This window comes from Globicephala melas, chromosome 14 (genome assembly GCF_963455315.2).
Source record: "Globicephala melas chromosome 14, mGloMel1.2, whole genome shotgun sequence".
NCBI lineage: Eukaryota > Metazoa > Chordata > Mammalia > Artiodactyla > Delphinidae > Globicephala > Globicephala melas.
The window spans coordinates 31,484,269-31,505,377 of record NC_083327.1 but is presented as its reverse complement, the minus strand read 5'-3'; the positions used below and the strand labels follow the sequence as shown (position 1 = coordinate 31,505,377).

The 21,109-nt window shown below is 40.7% G+C and overlaps 1 protein-coding gene across 1 annotated transcript in view; it reads left to right on the top strand.

Moving 5' to 3' along the window:
* The first annotated feature begins 286 nt into the window (after positions 1–286).
* Positions 287–21,109, top strand: part of LOC115866892 (free fatty acid receptor 4-like) — a 35,763-nt gene continuing 14,940 nt past the window's right edge. The window contains exon 1 of the mRNA XM_060283509.1: positions 287–535. Within this exon, the coding sequence (XP_060139492.1) occupies positions 287–535 (249 nt within the window). The remainder of the gene's footprint in view (positions 536–21,109) is intronic.

Sequence of the window (21,109 nt, the reverse complement as noted above, 5' to 3'; positions counted from 1 at the left end):
TGCTAGCTCCATGTCCTGGGCCACGACAGTGCTTTGAGACACTACAAAATAAGAAGAAAAAGCAAGTGAAGAGAAAGTACTTTCTCCACATCTTCCCCCAGGGACGCAGCCAGCAGACTCGTTCCCTTTGGGATGGCTCACCTGCCCCCTTCACCAGCTGCATCCCTGACCTTCTGAGCCCCACCTCACACAGCAGGTTCTCCCCGCTGCTAGCTGCTGCACCACTCCTCAGAGCCTCCATCGTCAGTGGGTCTGCCTCCCCTTGAGAAAAAAGCTGCAGAAGAGGATGGAGGAAGGCCTCCCTCAGATAGGATTGGATGCCAGGGCTGCCAGTGTTTCCGCAGAGCAGATGAACTGGCCTGCATCCATGCTGGAACTCCAAGTGGTTCTTGGAGCGCTCTTTAGAATCTTGACATCTTTGGAGGCCAGTGGGGATGAATGGGTAGTTCAGCGGGTGGCTACTACTCTAAGCTCCCACCTACTACCCTGGAAAAATGCAGAAAGTACCCCTGACAAATGCCTAACTGACCTCTGGGTACACGGAGCCAGAGACTGCTGTTATTTCTAGGCCATCAGGACTTGATGCTCCACTGGGAACTGCAGGGCAGCCTGCCTGTTCCTCATTACCATGAATAATCGAAAGTTGGAAGTATGTCAGAGGGCTTCTGTGGACCTTGCTTTTCACCTACCATAAAGTGATGGCGGTTGGTAGAAAAACGATTTCATGTAAGGTCCCTAGAACGTGCCGATCTAAGCAGCTAACATCAGCCCCTCTAAATCAATCATGCCATGGTTTCAGCCTCATTACTGGAATTGGTTTTCAGGCTAAAGTCAGTAAATACCAGAAAGTAAGTTTTATTGCAAAACAGATTGCAGTTCCAGTAAAGATGCCGTGTGTGAACAGAAAAGTGCTGGTTACAGATGCCCATCAGGCCCGATCCTAAGTAGTATATATGACAAACCGAAGGGGGAGGGCACCCACAAGCGGCAAGGACAGATGCTCCTAGCAAGGCATCACAAATCAAAATCAAACCTAAATGTTCACAAGGGGTATGCTGAGACTGGTTGGAATGAAATCAGACAGACTGGATTTTAAAAACTGCTTTAGTTGACAGTAGTCTCCAGAAAAACAAAAGACAAAGAAAACGGGCTCCATTTTAATTCAATGCCTGTTGGAAAGCCTTCGTCTACAACTCTATGCCTTGGCTAGAGCAGGTACCCAGTGATGTGAGCTACACAAATCCTATAGACATGAAGAGGAAAGTGCACGTTTCAAAGAGTGTTCTATCAGCCTTGTGGCTCAGTTTGTGCCTCCAAACTACGGGGGAGAAAGACCTGTGACCAGCAGGGGGAAAAGGTGGTTACTTTGCTCTGGCAAATGGAATCAAGTTTCCCAGACTTCTGTCTGGTGTCTTTATGCCAAACAAATATCACTGGCTGACAGTCTGATATGTTCACCATTTATTCCCTATTTCTTTTCTCGGATGGGGGAAAGTAATGATCTCTTTGAACCTAATAATCTTTTAGGCCTTTGACCATCAGGCTGTAAGCCTCTTTGAGAGGGTACCGTATCTCTTTCCTAGCATACGTAATAGGTGTTCAGTAAATAACTACATATTCGTGTTAGGTGTATGTCTTATGCAATGGCCTTGCCGATGAGGCCACTGTCAACCAATGGATCTTTTCGATTTGTGCCTTTGTATTCTGGACACTTTCCTATCTATACGGACAGACTTCATTTCTCTCTTACTTCATCCTCCTCTTCTCCCTCCCAGCCCCTCCCCACCTCCATCCCCCAGTACAGTGTGTGGGTCCAGGTCTGGCTGCTTTGAGGAGAATTATCTTCTACCTCACTGATATGATTTCAGAGCTAGTGATGAAGATGTATGTAGCTAACTTTTTTTTTTTTTTTGCGGTACGCGGGCCTCTTACTGTTGTGGCCTCTCCCGTCGCGGAACACAGGCTCCAGACGCGCAGGCTCAGTGGCCATGGCTCACGGGTCCAGCCGCTCCGCGGCATGTGGGATCTTCCTGGACTGGGGCACGAACCCGTGTCCCCTGCATCGGCAGGCGGACTCTCAACAACTGCGCCACCAGGGAAGCCTGACAACTTATTTTGAACTTAAAAAATATATAATTCCTGTGCCTTCCTCCTGAATTATTTCATAAAAAAATTAAAGTTTTTTATAAGTGAACCTCAGGTGTACTGAATTGGGTTGATCCAAATTCTTGGTTTGAAACGCATTTGTCACTATCGGCTCCTGCACAGTCTCATTTTAATGCCTTTGTTTATTTATCCAATAACAGAGTGAGCCCTTGTGAGCACACAGCCCCACACAAACCCTGGAACATTGCTAATGACTTAGACCAACTCGTGTGCTCCAGCCCCTGGCTCCAATGCACAGGAGCTACTGTCCTGAAGTTTGTCATTATCTGTCATCCGCAGGCCTTTTATCATGCATATGCCTAAAGGATATATTGTTTAAGTTTAGTTGCTTTTTGGAAAGGATATCCTGTCTTCTGATGTCCTCTAGCACTTGCCTTTGTCACTCAACGCTGCCTTCATAGGATTCACTCCTGAATCTCCTTTTACGATAAAATAGATTTATCGTTAAATGAAAAAAATATTTTCTTCTCATTTTTTTGGAGTATAGTTGATTTACAGTGTCATTTTAGTTTCTGCTGCACAGCTAAGTGAATCCGTTATACATATATGTATATCCACTCTTTTTTAGATTCTTTTCCCATGGAGATCATTACAAGAGTATAGAGAAGAGTTCCCTGTGCTATACAGTAGTCCTTAGTAGTTATCTGTTTTATATATAATAGTGTGTATATGTAAAAATCCTTACATATTCTCCCTGGGAATGGTATGGCCCTGAATTTGGGTTATGTTAAATGAAAGGACCTCTTCTGTAGAATAACATCTAGAGTAAAACATCAGATGTTGTGTCATTTACTCTCAGTGACTTCAAGTAAGGCTAATTCAAGAGTAACTGACACGTTATGTCCATCTATGCGTCATGTTGTTATTCTGTAATACTTTCTATCAAGGTTGTTACATGAGGTAAGATACAAAATACATTTTTACATCAATATATGATAAAATTACTGTGTATACTTTTTAATATGATGCTCAATATATTCGATTCAAAGAATTCCTCCCTTGAGACTCATATCTGGTCTTTTCAGCTCATGAAAATACATCTCAGAAAGGTATTTCTTTTGGCATTTTTGGCTCATATTAATACAATAGCAAACACCTCTCAAATTTTTCTAGGTAAGTTTTCTAGGCTCCACACTATAATAACTCAGAATTAAACTCCCTGGGCTCTTTGGGGGCTGCTCACAGGATCTAAGTCTTTGAATCTTGTGAGACTTGGCCATGAATAATCTAACGGATCCTTTCACTCAGTAGTTGCCCAACTCACCACTGAGCTGCAGCGTCAAATCCAATGTGATCACAGAGATCCACCCGGCAGGCCTGGAGGAAGCTGGTCAGCGCTTCATTTTCCAGCTGGATGATTTGTTTCCTCATGCATCACATCCCTCCTGCCGGGCAATTTGCACTGCACCATGGAGTTCCAGTTATTTTTTTTAAAGCCTTTTGGATAACCTCAGGAGCTGCTGTGGAAGTTTCAGCTGCACAGGAGATGAGTCTGAAACGTCAGAAATGAAGAATACAGGATGGGGCTTCCCTGGTGGCTCAGTGGTTGAGAGTCCGCCTGCCGATGCAGGGGACGCGGGTTCGTGCCCCAGTCCGGGAAGATCCCACATGCCGCGGAGCGGCTGAGCCATGGCCGCTGAGCCTGCGCATCCAGAGCCTGTGCTCCGCAACGGGAGAGGCCACAACAGTGAGATGCCCGTGTACCGCAAAAAAAAAAAAAAAAAAAAAAAACCCAAAAACCAAAAATACAGGATGAATGACTAGAAAAATCCGGACTCTAGTTCTTGACCTGGTAATAGTGTAGAGGGAATCGTGAAAGTGTTAAGCGGGGGCAGTGATCCTACTATGAAAGGAAAGTTTTCTTCTTTATTTCCCATGGCCTTAAAGCTGTAGTTAAGGAACAACTTTGAAATGAATTGCTTTGGTTATATGATTGCATTCTTCTCATGTGCTTGGCCAAGACACCGGCTGGTCATTCAGAGTTCTAGTAGGTGCTGGAGAGGGCACAGAGGAAGGAAGGAAACTAACATTTATTACATGCCCAACACTGTGTTAGACACTTCCCCTTTACAGATGAGGTCACTGGGGCTCAGACAAGTTACCTCATTGCCGTGCTTTATAGTGTCAGAGCCAGGTTGAAGTGCAAAGCCCATATTCTTTCCATAACAGCATTGTCTACTCTTAAGGAATTTTAGAATCTAATTGAAGACGAAGGGAAAAAAAGAAAGAAAGAAGCATGGTATGCTTACTGATGGCTGGAGACGGCATCGGACCAGCAGTGTTGTCAGAGTGGTGGAAGAGGGGTAGATTTCTCACTGAGAAGTGTTGATTTGGGTTCAAGTTCAAGCTAGTGATCATCAGGAAACAGAATAGACTTGAGTAGGATGGCTTTGTAAACAATGGATTTTAGAGAAGCTGATCTGATTATGGCAGTCCAAATTTCATAGCTGTAGTCATAGGAATGGAGAAGAAGTATCTAATAAGAGGGTTCTGTTTTTTAATCTCCACAGTTTGGCTAGAACATGTTATATGGTAAATAAAAGTTTATTAAATGCAAGACAGAGATATTGTGAAAGAGGGCATGACAGAACTCAATAAAAAATATATATATATATATAGTCATTCAAAAAGACTGAGAGAATCATTGTGCTGTTGGAATAATTGGGAAAATTATAATACTATCTAACATACAGTGTCAGCTATTAGCCACGTGTGATTCTAAGTCCTTTTATTTACATTAATTAATATTCATAACAGCCCTAAGGGTAGATACTATTAACCATATTTCACAGGTGAGGCACGGGGAAATTATTGTCTTGCTGAGACTGACGTAGCAACTGAGTGATAAAGATAGAACCAGGCATTCAGGCTGCAGAGTCTACATCTGCATAACCTCCATGCATGAGATTTCATACAAGAACACTAGGGCAGAGATGGTCTCTTGCCCTTTTGACAGGCTTTCAACATAGAAATTCAGAAGGTGGATAGACTTTACTGAAAGGAATCAAATACACAGATGAATTGTAGTTTTACAGATATGCTGTATCTGCAATAAAAGCGAAATATTCTAGAGGCGTCAAATACTGCATAACTTCAACTGATGCCCCAGAGCTGGGCACTGGTAGCAGGCAACGCTCGGCACACCAGCTCCCCATGAAGCATAATGTCTCTCATTCCTGCCACTGACAAGAGCCCTTACTTAGTTATAGGCTATGGAACACTGGCCACCGTTCTATAAATTTCTTCAAATTGATTTCTAGCTTTGTGTACATGTTTTTCATGCCTGTCTTAGTCAGTTTGGGTTGCAATAAAAATTACCAGAGAATGGGTGACTTAAACAACAAACATTTATTTCTCACAATTCTGGAGACTAGGAAGTCCAAAACCAAGGTGCTGGCAGATTCGATGTCTGGTGAGAGCCCTCCTCCTGGTTTGTTGTAACTTCACATGCAGAAGATATAACTGCTCAGTGAGACACAGAGAGAGACAGAGAGACAGAGAGACAGAGAGAATCTCTCTTATACCTCTTCTTACTCATGAATGATCGCGAGGGCTTCACCTTCATGACCTAATTAACTCCCAAAGGCCTCACCTTCAGATACAGTCACATTAGGGATTAGGGCTTCAGCATACAAATTTGGGGAGCACGAACATTCAGTCCATAGCAACCCCCAATTAAAGTTTAAGACCTTCGAAGACAGAAACTGTTCCTTTGCTCTCGTTGGTATCCTCAGTGCCTATGGCCATCCTGAGCACACAGTGGGTACTTAATTCTTTTCTGAGCAACTGAACGTTTTTGAAGAATAACCTGAGAAAGACTATTTTCAGTTATGCAACATCAACTCCCCACATGGCAACTCCTTATCCTTTCTGTTCTCATCCACAGTCCGCTGGTTGGAGCAGTCGCAGTTAGGGAGAGAGATATGGGAGAGAACCCAACTTCTAAAAACTGTAGAGGAGGGAACAGGTTAGAGCCACTGTGGTGCTCCATTGAAATATCGAGCAGAGCTGCAGGGAATTGTTAATAAAAACAAATCTCTCTTACATTGTCATTACTTACATTTGTACCTTACATATTGTCTGCAGCCTCACCTCTTCTTCCCTAGTAGATATACACTGTTTCCCCAGCAGCATTCTTTTCTTTGTCAAAGTTGACTTCCCCTCTCCAGGTGGTCCAAGTGGGGCTGTCAATGACATCTCTTCATCACAGTGAGATGCACTTGACCTATGACGGTTAATCAGACTAGCCACTCGCCCAGCACAGTAATTTAGTGGAATGAAGCAGAGCCAATTACAGTCTTCCATGAGATTTGCTCTAAGGGCACCAGGACATAGAAGGTCTCTCCACCTTGAATCATACGTTGTGAGAATGTAGGCTTATAGATGCCCTCAGCCATCTCTCCACCATATCAAGAGACTCTGCCTGTGGAATGAAGCTATCACACAGAGAAGGCAGAGTTGAGATACAGCAAGAGAGACAGATCCTGATGGCACCCGAGTTCCTGCCTCATACTGTGCCCATGGCAGCGCCCCCCCGGACTTCCCAATTACACGGGCCAGAACTTCCCTTTGCACTCATTCTATTTGGAGCTGGAGTTCTGTTGCAACTGAAATGAAACACTTGTTGCTAGCACCGCCCTTCCCCACCTGATGATTACCAGTCTCTCCTTGTTTCTCCCGGCTCTCTGCTAGCATCTCTTCTGCAAGAGAAACTTCTTTGAGGGTAAAATTACATTTCACACCTATTTTTAGGACCCAGCAACACCTGCAATAACGATAGGCACACTGTGGTAGGTGTTGCTGACTGCAGACATTCTTCTTTATCCGGATCTAACACATTCCATTTTGTGCCAGAGAGTGTGGGTTCTTGAGGTGCCTCAGGGAAGGTCTGTTTCCAGCCCTGGGGCTGAGCACTCCGGGGACACTTCCCGTCATGAAACTCCTGACCTTTAGTTCTGACACATTTTTAAAAATTAGTTTTCTCTATTTTCTTTGCTCTCCCTTTATAGAACTCATACTTTAAAGATTTGGGGATCTCCTGCATGATGCTCTAATTCTACTGTATTTTCTTTCCTATTGTTGTCTTTTTGTTCTACTTTCTGGGGGACTGCCTGAACATCATCTCGTAAGTCTTCTTCTGAGCCTTTCATTTCTGTCGTCACAATTTTAATTTCTAAGAATTCTAGTTAGTTCTCTGAAAGTTCTTTTTGTGGCATTTATTCATGCATTTCATGAATCTTATTTTTCTGAGGATACTGGTAGATTTTAGGGAAATTTTATTTGCCTCTGAGTTTCACCTTTCCTCTGAGTTTTATTAACACTTTCACATGGTTTGTTGTGGTTGCTTTTCCCTAAGTTTTGATGATCTGGGGTTATTTGCTCACATTTAAGATGGAGGCTTAGGGTGCGTGGGCAGAGCTAGTCAAGCATGAGCCTCTAAAATTCCTTAAGAGTAGAAAATGCTGTTATGGATAGGGATTGTATTAAATATGTAGATTGGTTTTGGTAGTATAGACAAATTAACAATATTAATTCTTCCAATCCATGAACAAGGGATATCTTTCCATTTATTGGCAGTCTTGAATTTCCTTTATCAATGTCTTACAGTTTTCAGAGTATAGGTCTTTCACCTACTTGGTTAAGTGTATTCCAAGGTACTTTATTCTTTTTGATGCAGTTGTAAATGGGATTGTTTCCTTGACTTCTCTTTCTGATAGTTCATTATTAGTGTATAGAAAAGCAACAGATTTCTGTATATTAACTTTGTATCCTACAACTTTACTGAATTCATTTGTTGATTCTAATAGTTTTTTTGTGTCTGTGGAGTGTTTTTTAGGGTTTTCTATATATAGTATCATGTCACCTGCAAATAGTGACAGTTTTACTTCCTCCGTTCCAATTTGGACAGCTTTTATGTATTTTTTACGTCTGATTGTTGTGGCTAGGACTTCCAATACTATGTTAAATAGAAGTGGCAAGAGTGGGCATGCTTGTCTTGTTCTTAATTTTAGAGGAAAAGCTTTTAGCTTTTCACCCAACTGTCCATCAACAGAGAATGAATAAAGAAGATGTGTGTGTGTGTGTATATATATATATATGTATACACACCCACAGTGGAATACTACTCAGACATAAAGAAGAATGAATTTTGCAACAATATGGATGTACAGGGAGGGTATTATGCTAAGTAAAATAGTCAAACAGAGAAGGACAAATACTGGATTATATCACATATGTGGAATCTAAAAAATAAAACTAGTGAATACAACAAAAAAGAAACAGACTCACAGATAGAGATAACAAACTAGTGGTTACCAGCAAGGAAAGGAAAGGTGGGGAGTGGCAATATAGGGGTAGAGGATTAAGGGTACAAACTATTATGTATAAACTAAATAAGCTACAAGGACATATTGTACAACACAGAGAATATAGCCAATATTTTATAATAACTATAAATGGAGTATAACCTTTAAAAATGTGAATCACTATGCTGTACACTTGAACATATAATATTATACACAACTATACTTCAATTTAAAAAATCCAAAAAAATTTTTAAAGAAAAAAGTTATCTTTTATTTCTAATCATTTTTTGAGTTCGGTCACTTCATGTCTAAATTTTTCCCATTCTGACTTACATTGTTCACTTATCTCTTGTATTATATTCTCAAGTTTTAAAAGATTTTTTGAAATAGTATAATTTTTTGCTTCTAAATGTGTATATAGTATTTAACTTACTATTGCTCATTTTAATGTAAATTTAGTTTTCCTGAATGTTTAAAAAGAAGTAAGCTTCAAGACAGAGTTAATAACTGCACAGATTCTCTTCATGTTCTTGTGTAGTGTTAAAAAAAATGGGCAGATTTTTTTCTTTTTGTTGAGATTTTCTAGCTCTTTTTCCTGCCCCATTTTTATCTGGACCTTCTCTTTCCTTCATCTCTATTGTCTCAGTCTTCAATTTCTATTCATATCTTATTGTTTCTCTTCTGTTATGAATGGAGTCATGACTAGTCCATGTTGAGAGCTCACGGGGGCTGGTCCGTTCCGGTCCCTCCAGTCCTTATCCATAGGCTGTTTGCACTCCTGTTGGATTGGGCGTAGTCTCTCTGAGTTTCTCAAATGGGCATTCTGCCCTTTTAGCGAATGTCTGTTGACGGTGTGGGGACTCCCCTATTCTCAGGTCTGAGAGACGTCTGCTCTTTCCCTCTGCTTCCCCCCACATGGAAGCCGAAAACATCTAGGTCTTGCGGCTATTGGTAATCTGTTCCCATCTCCTTGTATTCTGGAGTTAATGGGGATACTTTGTCACCTTTTTGGGCTGTTCATGGGTTTTTTATCTTGCTATCTAGTTGTCTATTTCTTTTTTACGTGGTATCTGGGAAGATCCAAAAATCATGTTGCCACCTCTACCCCAATGGGTCTCAGATTTCCTCTAAATAAATTAATAGTTTTTGAATGTTTACATGTCCTAAGCACTGTTCTTACTGGATTGCTATGGATTAACTAATTTAACCCTCACACTAATTTTATAAAGTAGAATTTATTATTACCTTCATATTATGGATGATAAAACAGAGGCATATGGTGGTTAAATAGCTTGCTCATGGTCGCACAGAGCTAAGTGGGTACCAGCCCAGAGGTAAGTGGGTGTCATCTACTAGTCTATTCTGTCTTCCAACATTTAATATCAAAAGGAAATAGCTTCCAAAATGGTTTAGAGGGCAAAGTTTATTTTTCAAGTACTGTCATTCGGGTAGAAGACACATTTGAAAATTAATATGGGATTTATAGAGCAGAGTTAAATGCAATCCTTGGTCATTTTTCACATCATATGAGTCAAACTAGAACACCCTCTTTGTCACACAGCTTTCTCTCCACGTAGTTCTTTCTCCACTTACACCAGTGATAGAAAATGGCATCAAAAGTAGGTAGGGAGTCATGGAAACCTTAATTCAGTCACTTGATCCTGAGCACCAACATGTTTTCTGCCAGGTTTTCTGGAGTGTGAAAAGGTGAGTTGTACAAGCAGCAGGAAAATCAGTGTTCTCACCTCACCAGAAACTCTGGGCTGCTCCTGCGTGGTTGAAGGCCACCACAAGTTCAGGAGAACAACTTCTTTCTTGACTCATGCAAATGGGTCTTGACTTTCAATAACCAGGGGTTAATTCAGACAGACATCAGAAAGCAATTCAGGCCCCCATAGAGAGAGAGAGCCACGAAAAACTTCACAACTAGCAGCTTCTGCAGAACTAAGCTGTTGCTGGTATTGCCCTTGTCTGTTGAGTTTTTCCGGTATGTTTTCCACTTTTTTATTTGCCCATCTCCCCAAGCAGTCTACAGAGCAGGTAAGAGAGTTTTAAACATACATTTCCTGAAATAAACTTTTTTAGAAGAAAGAATACATGACTTTTATACATCTTAAAGACTTTGCAAAACCTGTAGACTTTGAGGGTACAGAGGAACAGCAAGGTAGAAACGATTAGGAGAGAATGGGTAGACTCTCCTCCACACACGGCTTCTCTGGGACCCCTCAGCGTACAACTACTGCCATAATGGAAGTGTGCAAGGTAGAGTATAGAGCTCCTGAAAGGGGTCATGAAGAGAAGTAGGTTCTGAGCGATGACATCAGGAAAGGAAAGAAGAGGTAGTGCTGTGAGTGAAATACCACCCAGGTGCATCTGTGGAAAATGCATGCGTTTCATTCATAGATTGTGTCTTCCAGTGACCGGCCACTTTATGAGTTCTGTTTCTCTTTCTGTGTGTGTATTTTTGATACCCTAATGTTTGGAAGGGATGGAGAATACATTGTCAGACAGGAGATGATACTATTAGATAAACAAGATTACATCTAGTTGGAGGGTGGAGCAAAACAACTTTGTATTTTTCCTCTTAAATTGCCCATCACTCCAAAGTGATGCCATCTCAGCTCCGTGTCAAGGATTTTCTCCTTCTCTGTCTCCTTCCCTCTTGTTCAACTCCCCTGATAGTCCAGACCACCTGTTCACTGGTTCTAGGTATCCTTACGGTGAGAATCTTTGCCATAAGCAGTTTCACCACACAACCAATTGGCCATAAGGCAATTTTGCTGTAACAGAGAAGATAACTGGTTTGACAGTTTGGTTTGACAGTCTGGTTGCAACTGATTGACAGTTTGGTTTCATGTCTCCATAAATACAGTACTCCCATTTTTTATAGTGTATACATTTTAGGCCTCATAATGGTCAAGACAGTGACGAGGAGACATGACAGTCTTCAAATAGTGGATAACAACTACTTATATCAACTTAATAAAAACACAGTGATAAGAAAACTTACTGGAGTTGTGAAATAATAGTGTAAAGCCAGCCTGCATACTACATTAGACTAGAGGAAAATAACATATCAGTTTGCAAATCCTTCAGTGAGCAAATCCCTCTCACCCATTAAAAGCAAAAGTTTACAGAACTATAAAAACTATAAAAGAGGCAGCTAGTAATCGACAACAGTCTTCAAGAGCATTAATCACTGATTCTTTGGCTGATTTCGACACAGCAGCTTGCCCTCCAATGCCACCTTTACCCAATTTATCACACAATAGTAGAAGTTGGGGGCAAAAGAAGAATGAAGCTTCTCCTATAATCCAAAAAAGCAATGGTTACTGATTCCTGATAAGTACAAGTTTCTTGAAAATGGTGAACATTTTTTTGCTATTTGATAGTGGAGACCATCGTGTAGACAGAATTTTGGTATTTGGCACAGAATGTGGCTTAGACGATTTGGTGAAATATAGAGACTGGGCATGTGATGGAGCATTTAAATGTAGTCCAGATATGTACTACCAATTATACACATGACATATAGATAAAAAATACCAGCATCCCTCCTCTGCTCAGTTTACTTCAGGGAAATCTAAAGAGACTTAAAGCAGATTTTTTAATATCGTAAAGAACTTACATCTATCATTAGATCCTGAATCCTTAATGATCAACTTTGAGAAGGGAAGTATCATTGCTTTCCTAAGATATACTTGAATACAACTATAACCATGAATCTACATATATGTTAAGTGTATTCAAATATTTTTTGTATTTTCATTTTTCACAATAAAATCTTTTGAAATTTTCATTATTAATTTTTCATGTTTTGTTACGTCCCTTTTAATGTCTCTCTTCTATTTTATTTTCATTATTTTATATTTTTAAAAAAATTTATTTATTTGGCTGCATTGGGTCTTCATTGCCATGCCTGGGTTTTCTCTAGTTGTGGCGAGCAGGGGCTACTCTTCTTGTGGTGCGTGGGCTTCTCATTGTAGTGGCGTCTCTTGTTGCGGAGCACAGGCTCTAGGCACGCGGGCTCAGTAGTTGTGGCTCACGGGCTTTAGAGTGCAGGCTCAGTAGTTGTGGCGCATGGGCTTAGTTGCTCTGCGGCATGTGGGATCTTCCCGGACCCGGGCTCAAACCCATGTCCCCTGCACTGGCAGGCAATTCTTAACCACTGTGCCACCAGGAAGTCCTTCATCTTTTACAGCAAAACTGTCTTATGGCCAATTAGTTGTGCAGGAAAAAAGCTTGCAGCAAAGATGTTCATAGCGAAAATACCAGACACGCTTTTCATCTCTCCACCCCAGGGTATTGGATTTCAATTACATTACACCGTCTTGACTTCCACCTCCTTCTCAAAGAGCTGGGAAGGCTGAGGGCAGGTTCTTCAGGTACTCTGTAGTAAACTATTTATAGGTAGACACACCCGTATTTCTTATAATATGACCACTTCTTTCAGCATAATGCCAGGACGTTATTATTATACGGTCCCTTTTCTCGGCTGTGTCAAATATCTACCTCTATTGCTCTAGTTTGGCATGGGCAGTGCTCAGGGAGAGAGGTGAGCCCCCTCCTGCCATCGCCCTCAAGAAGAGGGTACAGGCGTGGGAGGAAGGCCCCTCCCATCTTGTGCACCCTTTGAAGCCTACAGCACAAGCATGTCATTAAAGCTCACCGAACAGGGAATAATTCTCACGAATGCTAGAAAATGCAGGTTGCAAAGATTTTCCTGGTTGCTAACGCTGAGAAAACACAGAATATGCTACTTATGCAAAACAGACCATTTAGTCAAGATGGCAGAAAAACTGAATTGGGGCAGTTTCAGCCTTTTCTGCTCGTAGCTTTTCCTACCTTTCACGGTGGACCATTTTTGTAAATCCCAGTGCAGTACCAGGTGTTCAGTCTATGTTACCTTCCTTATCTGTGGAAGGTAATCTTTGTAAATTTGAAGGCTGCCTATAATTAAAGGTAGTCATACCAAGTATGAAATATATAATAGTCCCAAGTGGTAACAGAACAAACACCCTTAAAAAGGTTAGTTCCTAAATATCCTATGTTTTTCCTAAGATATCTAATTATGCTATCTATTTTTTCTTCAGGAGACGACTTCAGAAATAAATATGTCTCTAAAGCAACCACTTGTATGTGAAGCTGGAAATACTAACCGAATCATCTTCTCTCTCCCCTTTCTCCCGAGTCCCAGGAGGCTGAGTCAATATCAGTAATGGAGACACTCAGATATAGGCAAGATACACATTTAACAAGTCCCATGAAGGAAAGCTTGTTTGCTGTGTCACTATGCTCTCCAAAGTCAGCTGGGATGATGGCAAAGGGCAACTGTCTTGCGATCTTTTACGTTAGTGCAGAGAAGTGTCCTTGGCGGTCAGAATTACCCACTTTATACCAGGCAGTCTTCAAAACATTTCTAAATATCATAATTCACCATTATAGAGACCGTGTTATTAGAGAAAATAAAATTATTAAGCTAGAGTAAGAGGTCAGGCTGTCCAGTATTAACATGTCATAACAACACAGAAGATGTTGCAGTAACCTGACCTTCCTGTTACAAATGAAAATCAAGTATAAGCTTTTTCTGTTACATTAACAATCATGTAATCCTCTAAAGGTGGCTTTTACAACATGAAGGATTCAACATTTTCTAGTACCTATTAGGAACATTCTTAAATTGAATCTTTCCTGAGTAGAATGACATCTAGTCTTTCTACAAGGTGTTCCCTTGGGGATTTAATGACCATGATGAACATCCCTAGTTGAGATTAGAGAAATCTAATCTAATAATTTCCAATAGTTATAGAGAAATCATTCCATTTGCTAAGCATTTCTTGACCACCTACTATGCACTGAACACAGTGAGACAAAACGAATAAAAAATCCAGAATCTGCCTCTCAGAAGAAGATAATCTTTCTGGGAAAACAACAAAGGTTTAAAAACTAGAAAGTAAGACAAGGTAGAATATGGAGTAGAAATAATAAATGTTACAGGAGAGATTGCAATGAAAGGAAAAGGGGTGTTAGGGGAGGTCTGGAGCTTGGCAAGAGGGTAGGGAAACCAACCTGAGCGAAATGCCAGTGGGCAAAAGAGCATGGTGGGTATAGAACATAGTGAAGAGCCTTGGGAAATAAAGCCTTATTACCATGAGGAGGGGTTAGATGATAAGAAGTTTCAGTCCCAGAAAAAGGAACTTTTCAATTGATCTCGTAGACAAGGGGGTTATGGCAGTGAAAATGAATCATGCAAGGAAATGGCAGTGGTACAGAATAAACTCAAAGATTAACCATATGCAAACCTGAAAATTTAGGGCTTTTGCAGTAATAGATTCATTAAGGGATTGGAGTCCATGTGACTAGACAGGAAAAACAAAACTGAGAACATGAGGGAAGGACTGATTTATGATAGGGTTCAAAGGAAAATAAAGTGCTGCAGATCAGGCCCTAGGACAGTGTCTGACGGATAACGGTTTTTCAGTGGATGGTGTTTGAATGGATGGCCAGTATGTAAAGCTCAGATTCTGAGCTTGGGTGACTGAGACATTGATAGACAGACAGTAAATGACAGACAGTAGTGTCACCCACACAGTGGCTTAACTGTCTCAGAGATGACCCAAAATTGAAATTATGGTCTCTCAAGGTCAGTTCATTTAATTCAGTAAATCCAGTTTTTAAAAAATCATATGTGTTAGTTTAGTGGTACATAGGAGAGACAGCTAGCTTTTAAATATTTCCCTTCTTGCCTAGTTGGCTTTGATGTTGTAGCAACCTAGGTTCATGAACTTGGAAAGATGGAGCCATATTAGGGGTTGTGAGACGTGCTAACCTTTCCTCCATATTCTTCTTTTACAGAAAAGATACTTGATTGAGCTACGTTTTCAGTGAGTAAATATTTTCCATGGGCTCATTTGCAAATGCCAAAAATAAAGAGAGCTTTTCACTGAACAGCATGCGGTTTTGCCTGAACATAATAAGCTGTTTCTATCAGGGGAGATCTTCTCACCTTCATAGCCTTCAGGAGAGCTGTCACTCCTTCTCTTTTCCTGCTCCTGGTTTTAAATCATTTCTTTACTGTTATTGCTTTGGCTCAAAGCTCCCATAATAGCTTCTTTCTTAAGCACAGGGACATGGAAATCAGAGCAATGGTCACAGCAGAACAGCATGGCTGGTGTGAAGGACGGGAAAGGCCAGGCGGTGATGAGAAACAGGCCGACACACAGTGTTACGTTAGCGTGGAAGTCTCAGGCCACAGTCTCGTTCTTGAAACTCTATGCTTTGTTTTATTTTCAAGTCTATAAACTTGCCATATTTCTTTGGAAGGGAGTATTTTCATAGGAAAGCCAAAACAAGTATATTTAATCCAAGACTAGAAGAGATCACTAATAATTTAATACTTCTTGCAGAGTTCCAGATTGGTGGTGTCATTTAGATGTTTATTTCTGGATCCATTGTTATTATGTAGTTACCGTATCTTTACTTCTAATTAAAAACCTCACCAGGGGAGGATTTGAAAGCTATGAAGGTGCTGCCACCTTGAGGACTCTTCCTTTCCGTTTGGACATTTATCATACCAAGCAAGAGTTGCCTGGCAGTGGTATCTTTTATTCCATAAAGAAACTGAAGTAAACTACAGTACTCCCATTTGGGATATTGCAGAACATGGAGACACACATCTTGATGGCTAACGGCACTTTACACTCTTAAGCCATACATTTCAGAATCAGGTGACACAAACACTGATCTGAGGTGGTCTTTCACATTTTCCTCACTGGTGCCTGCTTGGACTCACATGAACTTTATCATGCAGTTCTTCTTTCCTCACCTTTACCTCCCATAAGCAATATAAAATCATTGGAGAAAGAAGATAGGATTCTATTTCATTGAAGTTGAAATTGACATGAAACTAATAAATAACTAAAAGTACAGATATAATCACAGAAAGAGAATGACAAAACTTAACCTTTCCAACTCTTCCAAATGCTATCAATTCTTTCAGCATGAAAGCTGTAACTAGGACAACAGTGGTCTAAAAATCCCCTGCTCAGAAAACAGAGGAGTTAAGGATGCATGGGATCTCACTCTTAGATTTATGAAAAGGGGCAGGATGGTTGCCAAATTCATTATCATCTACAAATGAAAAGACGATGAGATGTATTACTAAAGGTACTCTTTATTGACTAGTCCCCATTTGGTGAGATTTAGTTCTATGTACATTAGATTGATGTATTAAAAAAAATAAACTTATACAGTAGACTGTTCATTTGGAGGATTTTTTTGTATTTCTTGGCTTTCAGAAGCCCTTCTCATTAACCCTTTAGTATGTTCCCCATGAATTCACTAAGCATGGTGTTTACCGAGATGCCTGCTTCCGGCATGCTGAGAAAAGGAAGACTTGAACTTCTATTGAACCTGAGGCCTCAGCACAACTATGGGGCAGAAATGGTTCCCTTTCCCCCATTAAAAAGCTTTCATTTGCAAGCCACAGATGAAATTTCATCTGCTTTGCATCAGTGTAGTATATAACTTGAGAGAACTTGGCACCACGACCCTAAACCCCATTATTGGTGTTTTCCCTTTTGAGGGAAAATAATACACTTATGGCTCGGTTTTTGTTTATTTTGTTTTTGTTTAAAGAATAAAACACAGTGGCGCCCTCACATTTTTCACCCCTCATTCACAAGCTTTATTCTGGGCTGCTCTGAACTGAGCATCTCCCGGAATGACAGCCATATGTGGTTTTTTTGGTCTCCATGTGTATTGCCAAGCAACCTGGAACTCTGCTGGCACTTACAAACACCCTCTTGGATTGCTGAATCCACTTCCATCGGAAACATTGTTTTATATAGTAGAAAATAAAATGGCATACTTTTAGTTTTCCCTTAGAAAATGTAATCATAGGACAAATACACGTTTTCCTTCTGCATATTCTTATACTACAAAGGCACTACCCAGTGGGTAATTATAAGACCCATAAAATGTAGTTTAATTTGAGGAGCCCCAGACTATCTTGATTGGACATTGACAGCCACGTGGAGGAGTCTATGGAGCTCAACGCAGGGCACATCTAATTTAATAAGAAGCTTATTGAGGACGGGAGCTGGACCCTCCCATTTAGAGAGTGGGTATTTATTGATCAAGGACATAGAAGAATGAGAGGAGAAAAAGAGAAGAGAAAGAGAGGTACTTGCTGGAGAGTGGTTAAGCACTACTAGTAATTACCAGTGGCATTGCTCAGAGAGTTCTAGGCACTGGGGAGGAGCCAGGCAGGGGATGCCCATCTTCATCCCTTCCCCAGAGTGGTATTTCCAGGAATTAACCACTTCCATTTCTATATGTGTGCAACGCAAAAACAGTGATGAAATGAATGCAAAATCCACTGGAATAAGCTCCCATTTCATTCTGGCAGGGATTTCTTTACCTCCTCTTTTGGCTAGGTTTCTTCTTCCTGAACCAAGCCCTTGTAACTTAGCTACTCTTAGCTATTAGCAGTTGTAACTTAGCTTAGCTATTATTATCAGTATAAATGTCTGATTCAACATTCATTTTGCCAGTATGGAGAAATAGTTTGGCCATAAAGTAATTGGCTGAATTGAATAGATTTTACCATACAAGAGAGAGGCCAAATCTTTGCAAAAAGCATAGTATTGACATTTTTCTTTCAAATGAAATTTTAAAAGCAAAATGTTCAACTTACCTTGCAAAGCTAAAAATAAAGGAAGGGAAGGGCTTCCCTGGTGGCGCAGTGGTTGAGAGTCTGTCTGCCGATGCAGGGGACACGGGTTCGTGCCCCGGTCCGGGAGGATCCCCACATGCCGTGGACCGGCTGGGCCCGTGAGTCATGGCCGCTGAGCCTGCGCGTCTGGAGCCTGTGCTCCACAACGGGAGAGGCCACAACAGTGAGAGGCCTGCATGCTGCAAAAAAAAAAAAAAAAAAGAAGGGAAAAATGCAGTTGTTGAGCTTCTTGACAGGTTAAGTCACAAGACATAACAGATACTGTGATTCACATTCCAAATCATGTCATCATGTCCCAAAAGTGGAAACACTTTAAAAAATATTTTAAGATTTAACTCAATGACAAAATTAATTAATTACATATTATCTGTCCTATCTCTCTTCTTCATCTGAAAACAGAAATAAAATATGACTTACAAGGTAAGTATGATACAGATATTTAGAGTAATAAGAATTTCAAGATAAGCCGCTAACTTCATCATATGAATTTCTATCACCAACCTTAGATAATAATAGCATAATGGTAACTGTAAACCAGGTACTGGGTTAGAAGCTTCGGAGCCTTCATCCCATTTAGTCCTCCCAGCCCTATAAGGAAGTTGCTCTTATTATTCCATTTTGCTCCGACACTTAACGAGATGGGACAACTTGCCCAGAGTGATACAGTAGGAAATGGCAGATCAGAATTCAAACACCTGGAGTCCAACACCAGAAAGCACCCTGTGGGCAACCACAGAGTGAAAAGCATCCTGTTAGCATCGGTTGTTTATTCTAGTTCCATTTCAAGATTCTTATTTCTGGTGACGATTAACCTTGGTTCATATTGTCCTTTGAGCGGTGACTTCTGGTGTCTACAGCACCTAAATTCATTTCAGGGAAGTTCTAAAAGAATCTGCTCAGTTTTGTTTTTGTGTTTTTCTAAGTTATAGTGGATGAGGAAACAGTCATTTAAACTCACAATCTCTAAACAGTCAAAAGACTTTGATTTTAGATAAACCAAGTTGGCAGTCTAATTTTTAGGTATAAAAAAGAAAAACGGAGAGAAAGACCTGGCAGTTGAATCATGCATTCATTCTGTTACTCCATTAAAAATCTTACCAAAAAAAAAAGCTTAAGGAAGAAATTATTAAACTTTTTAGTAGTTTTATAATATTGGCAACAGCGAATAGCTGGCTTTAGAACTAATCATTGAGCTAGGAAAAGAGATCCCTAGAACATTGTTTTATTGGCAGTGGCAGTATGTCCCTTATTATTTTGTCATATGAAAAACAATGGGTGCAACATAGACCTGCTGTCCTCAACTTACCCTTACGGATCCTCATCGCCTCCATCTACCTACGAATCTCTAAAACGTGTTCTCATGAATTAGTGGCGTTGCAGTGTGCCTTGTACAGAGTTATCATTCATTGGAGATGTTAACTAACACAGCGGGTAAAGAGATAGGGTTGAAAGAGTTCCCCCCAATTTTTCACGGTTCACATACCAGACAGGCATGTGCAAGGTCAATTTACAGCAGAGGGCAGAGGTGGCTATGAGAGCATTTCCCTTAATTTTATTTAAAAAAAATAAGCACAGTGGATTTAGGAAGTTGTTTTAATGATCTTATTAAGAGATTTTCTTGGTAAAGACAGGCATGCAATATCTTTTTATTTTTCTGTAATTAAAATAAATAAAGCCTCTTAGGAATTTTGTGATGGTATAATAAAAGCCTAATTTATGAGGCTTTTTTGTTGTTGTTGCTGTTGTTGTTGCGGTACGCGGCCTCTCACTGTTGTGGCCTCTCCCGTTACGGAGCACAGGCTCCTGACACACAGGCTCAGCGGCCATGGCTCATGGGCCCAGCTGCTCCGTGGCATGTGGATCTTCCCGGACCGGGGCACGAACCCGTGTCCCCTGCATCGGCAGGCGGACTCTCAACCACTGCGCCACCAGGGAAGCCCGAATGCAGTCTAATTTTAAGTTATATTTGGTCAAGGGTGCTTTTTGTTGCTTTGGACTTTCATTTATGATCTAGGATGTGGCCACAGTTTGAATGTTTCCTTGCCTGTGAAGAGCCTGGCTGATGAAAGGGATAAATCACCTCTTATCCATGACACTGCATACAACACGACCTAAGCCACCTCACTGCTTATTCTGGGCACTTCATTATTCCCACTGCTGTCAGACTCCTTGGTAATCCTATTTTAGAAACTTGAACAAACTTGAAGAGTCACAGAGCACTGAGACACTGCTGCCCTGGAAGTAGGTGGATAAGCTACCTTTTCTCTCCGACAAGTATAAGTAACTTGGCCTATTCATACACTTAATGTGGCCATTTTTAGACAAGCAAACCCACCTTCTCTTCTCTAGCTTTTAAGTGTGCGTTTTCTCATATATTTGCACCAGCTCGTTCATCAACGTATTCCCTTTCTGACGAAATGTCATCACTTTTGCTTCAGCTTCCTTACCCACGGCCTCTGTTCTCCATCAGAAATGATTCTTGGGATGTCCAAGGTGGGCATCTGACTCATACATAATAATAAAGAACTCTACAAACTGCAGATTATCTTTGAAACCCTCTTTCTAAGACAACTGTTTTTTAGGAAATAGCCAACAGTAACTTTCATTACTATGTTTTACTAAAATGAAGTCTTCCAGCCTACACAGTAAAAACAAAGAGAGATAACTCCTTCCCCGCAAAGACACAGATTAAATGGCATCCGGGAGAGGCAGTGGGCTAAGGTGGAAAGGGACCCTGAGTAGGACACAGACAGCCTACTGGACTCAGTGTCGTTGAGCAAGCATTGAACTACTCTGGACCTCTGTGGAAGCAACTTAAGTGTCCATTGACAGATGAATGGATAAAGAAGATTTTATATAGATATAAATATATATGAATATTTTATAATATATGAATATTATT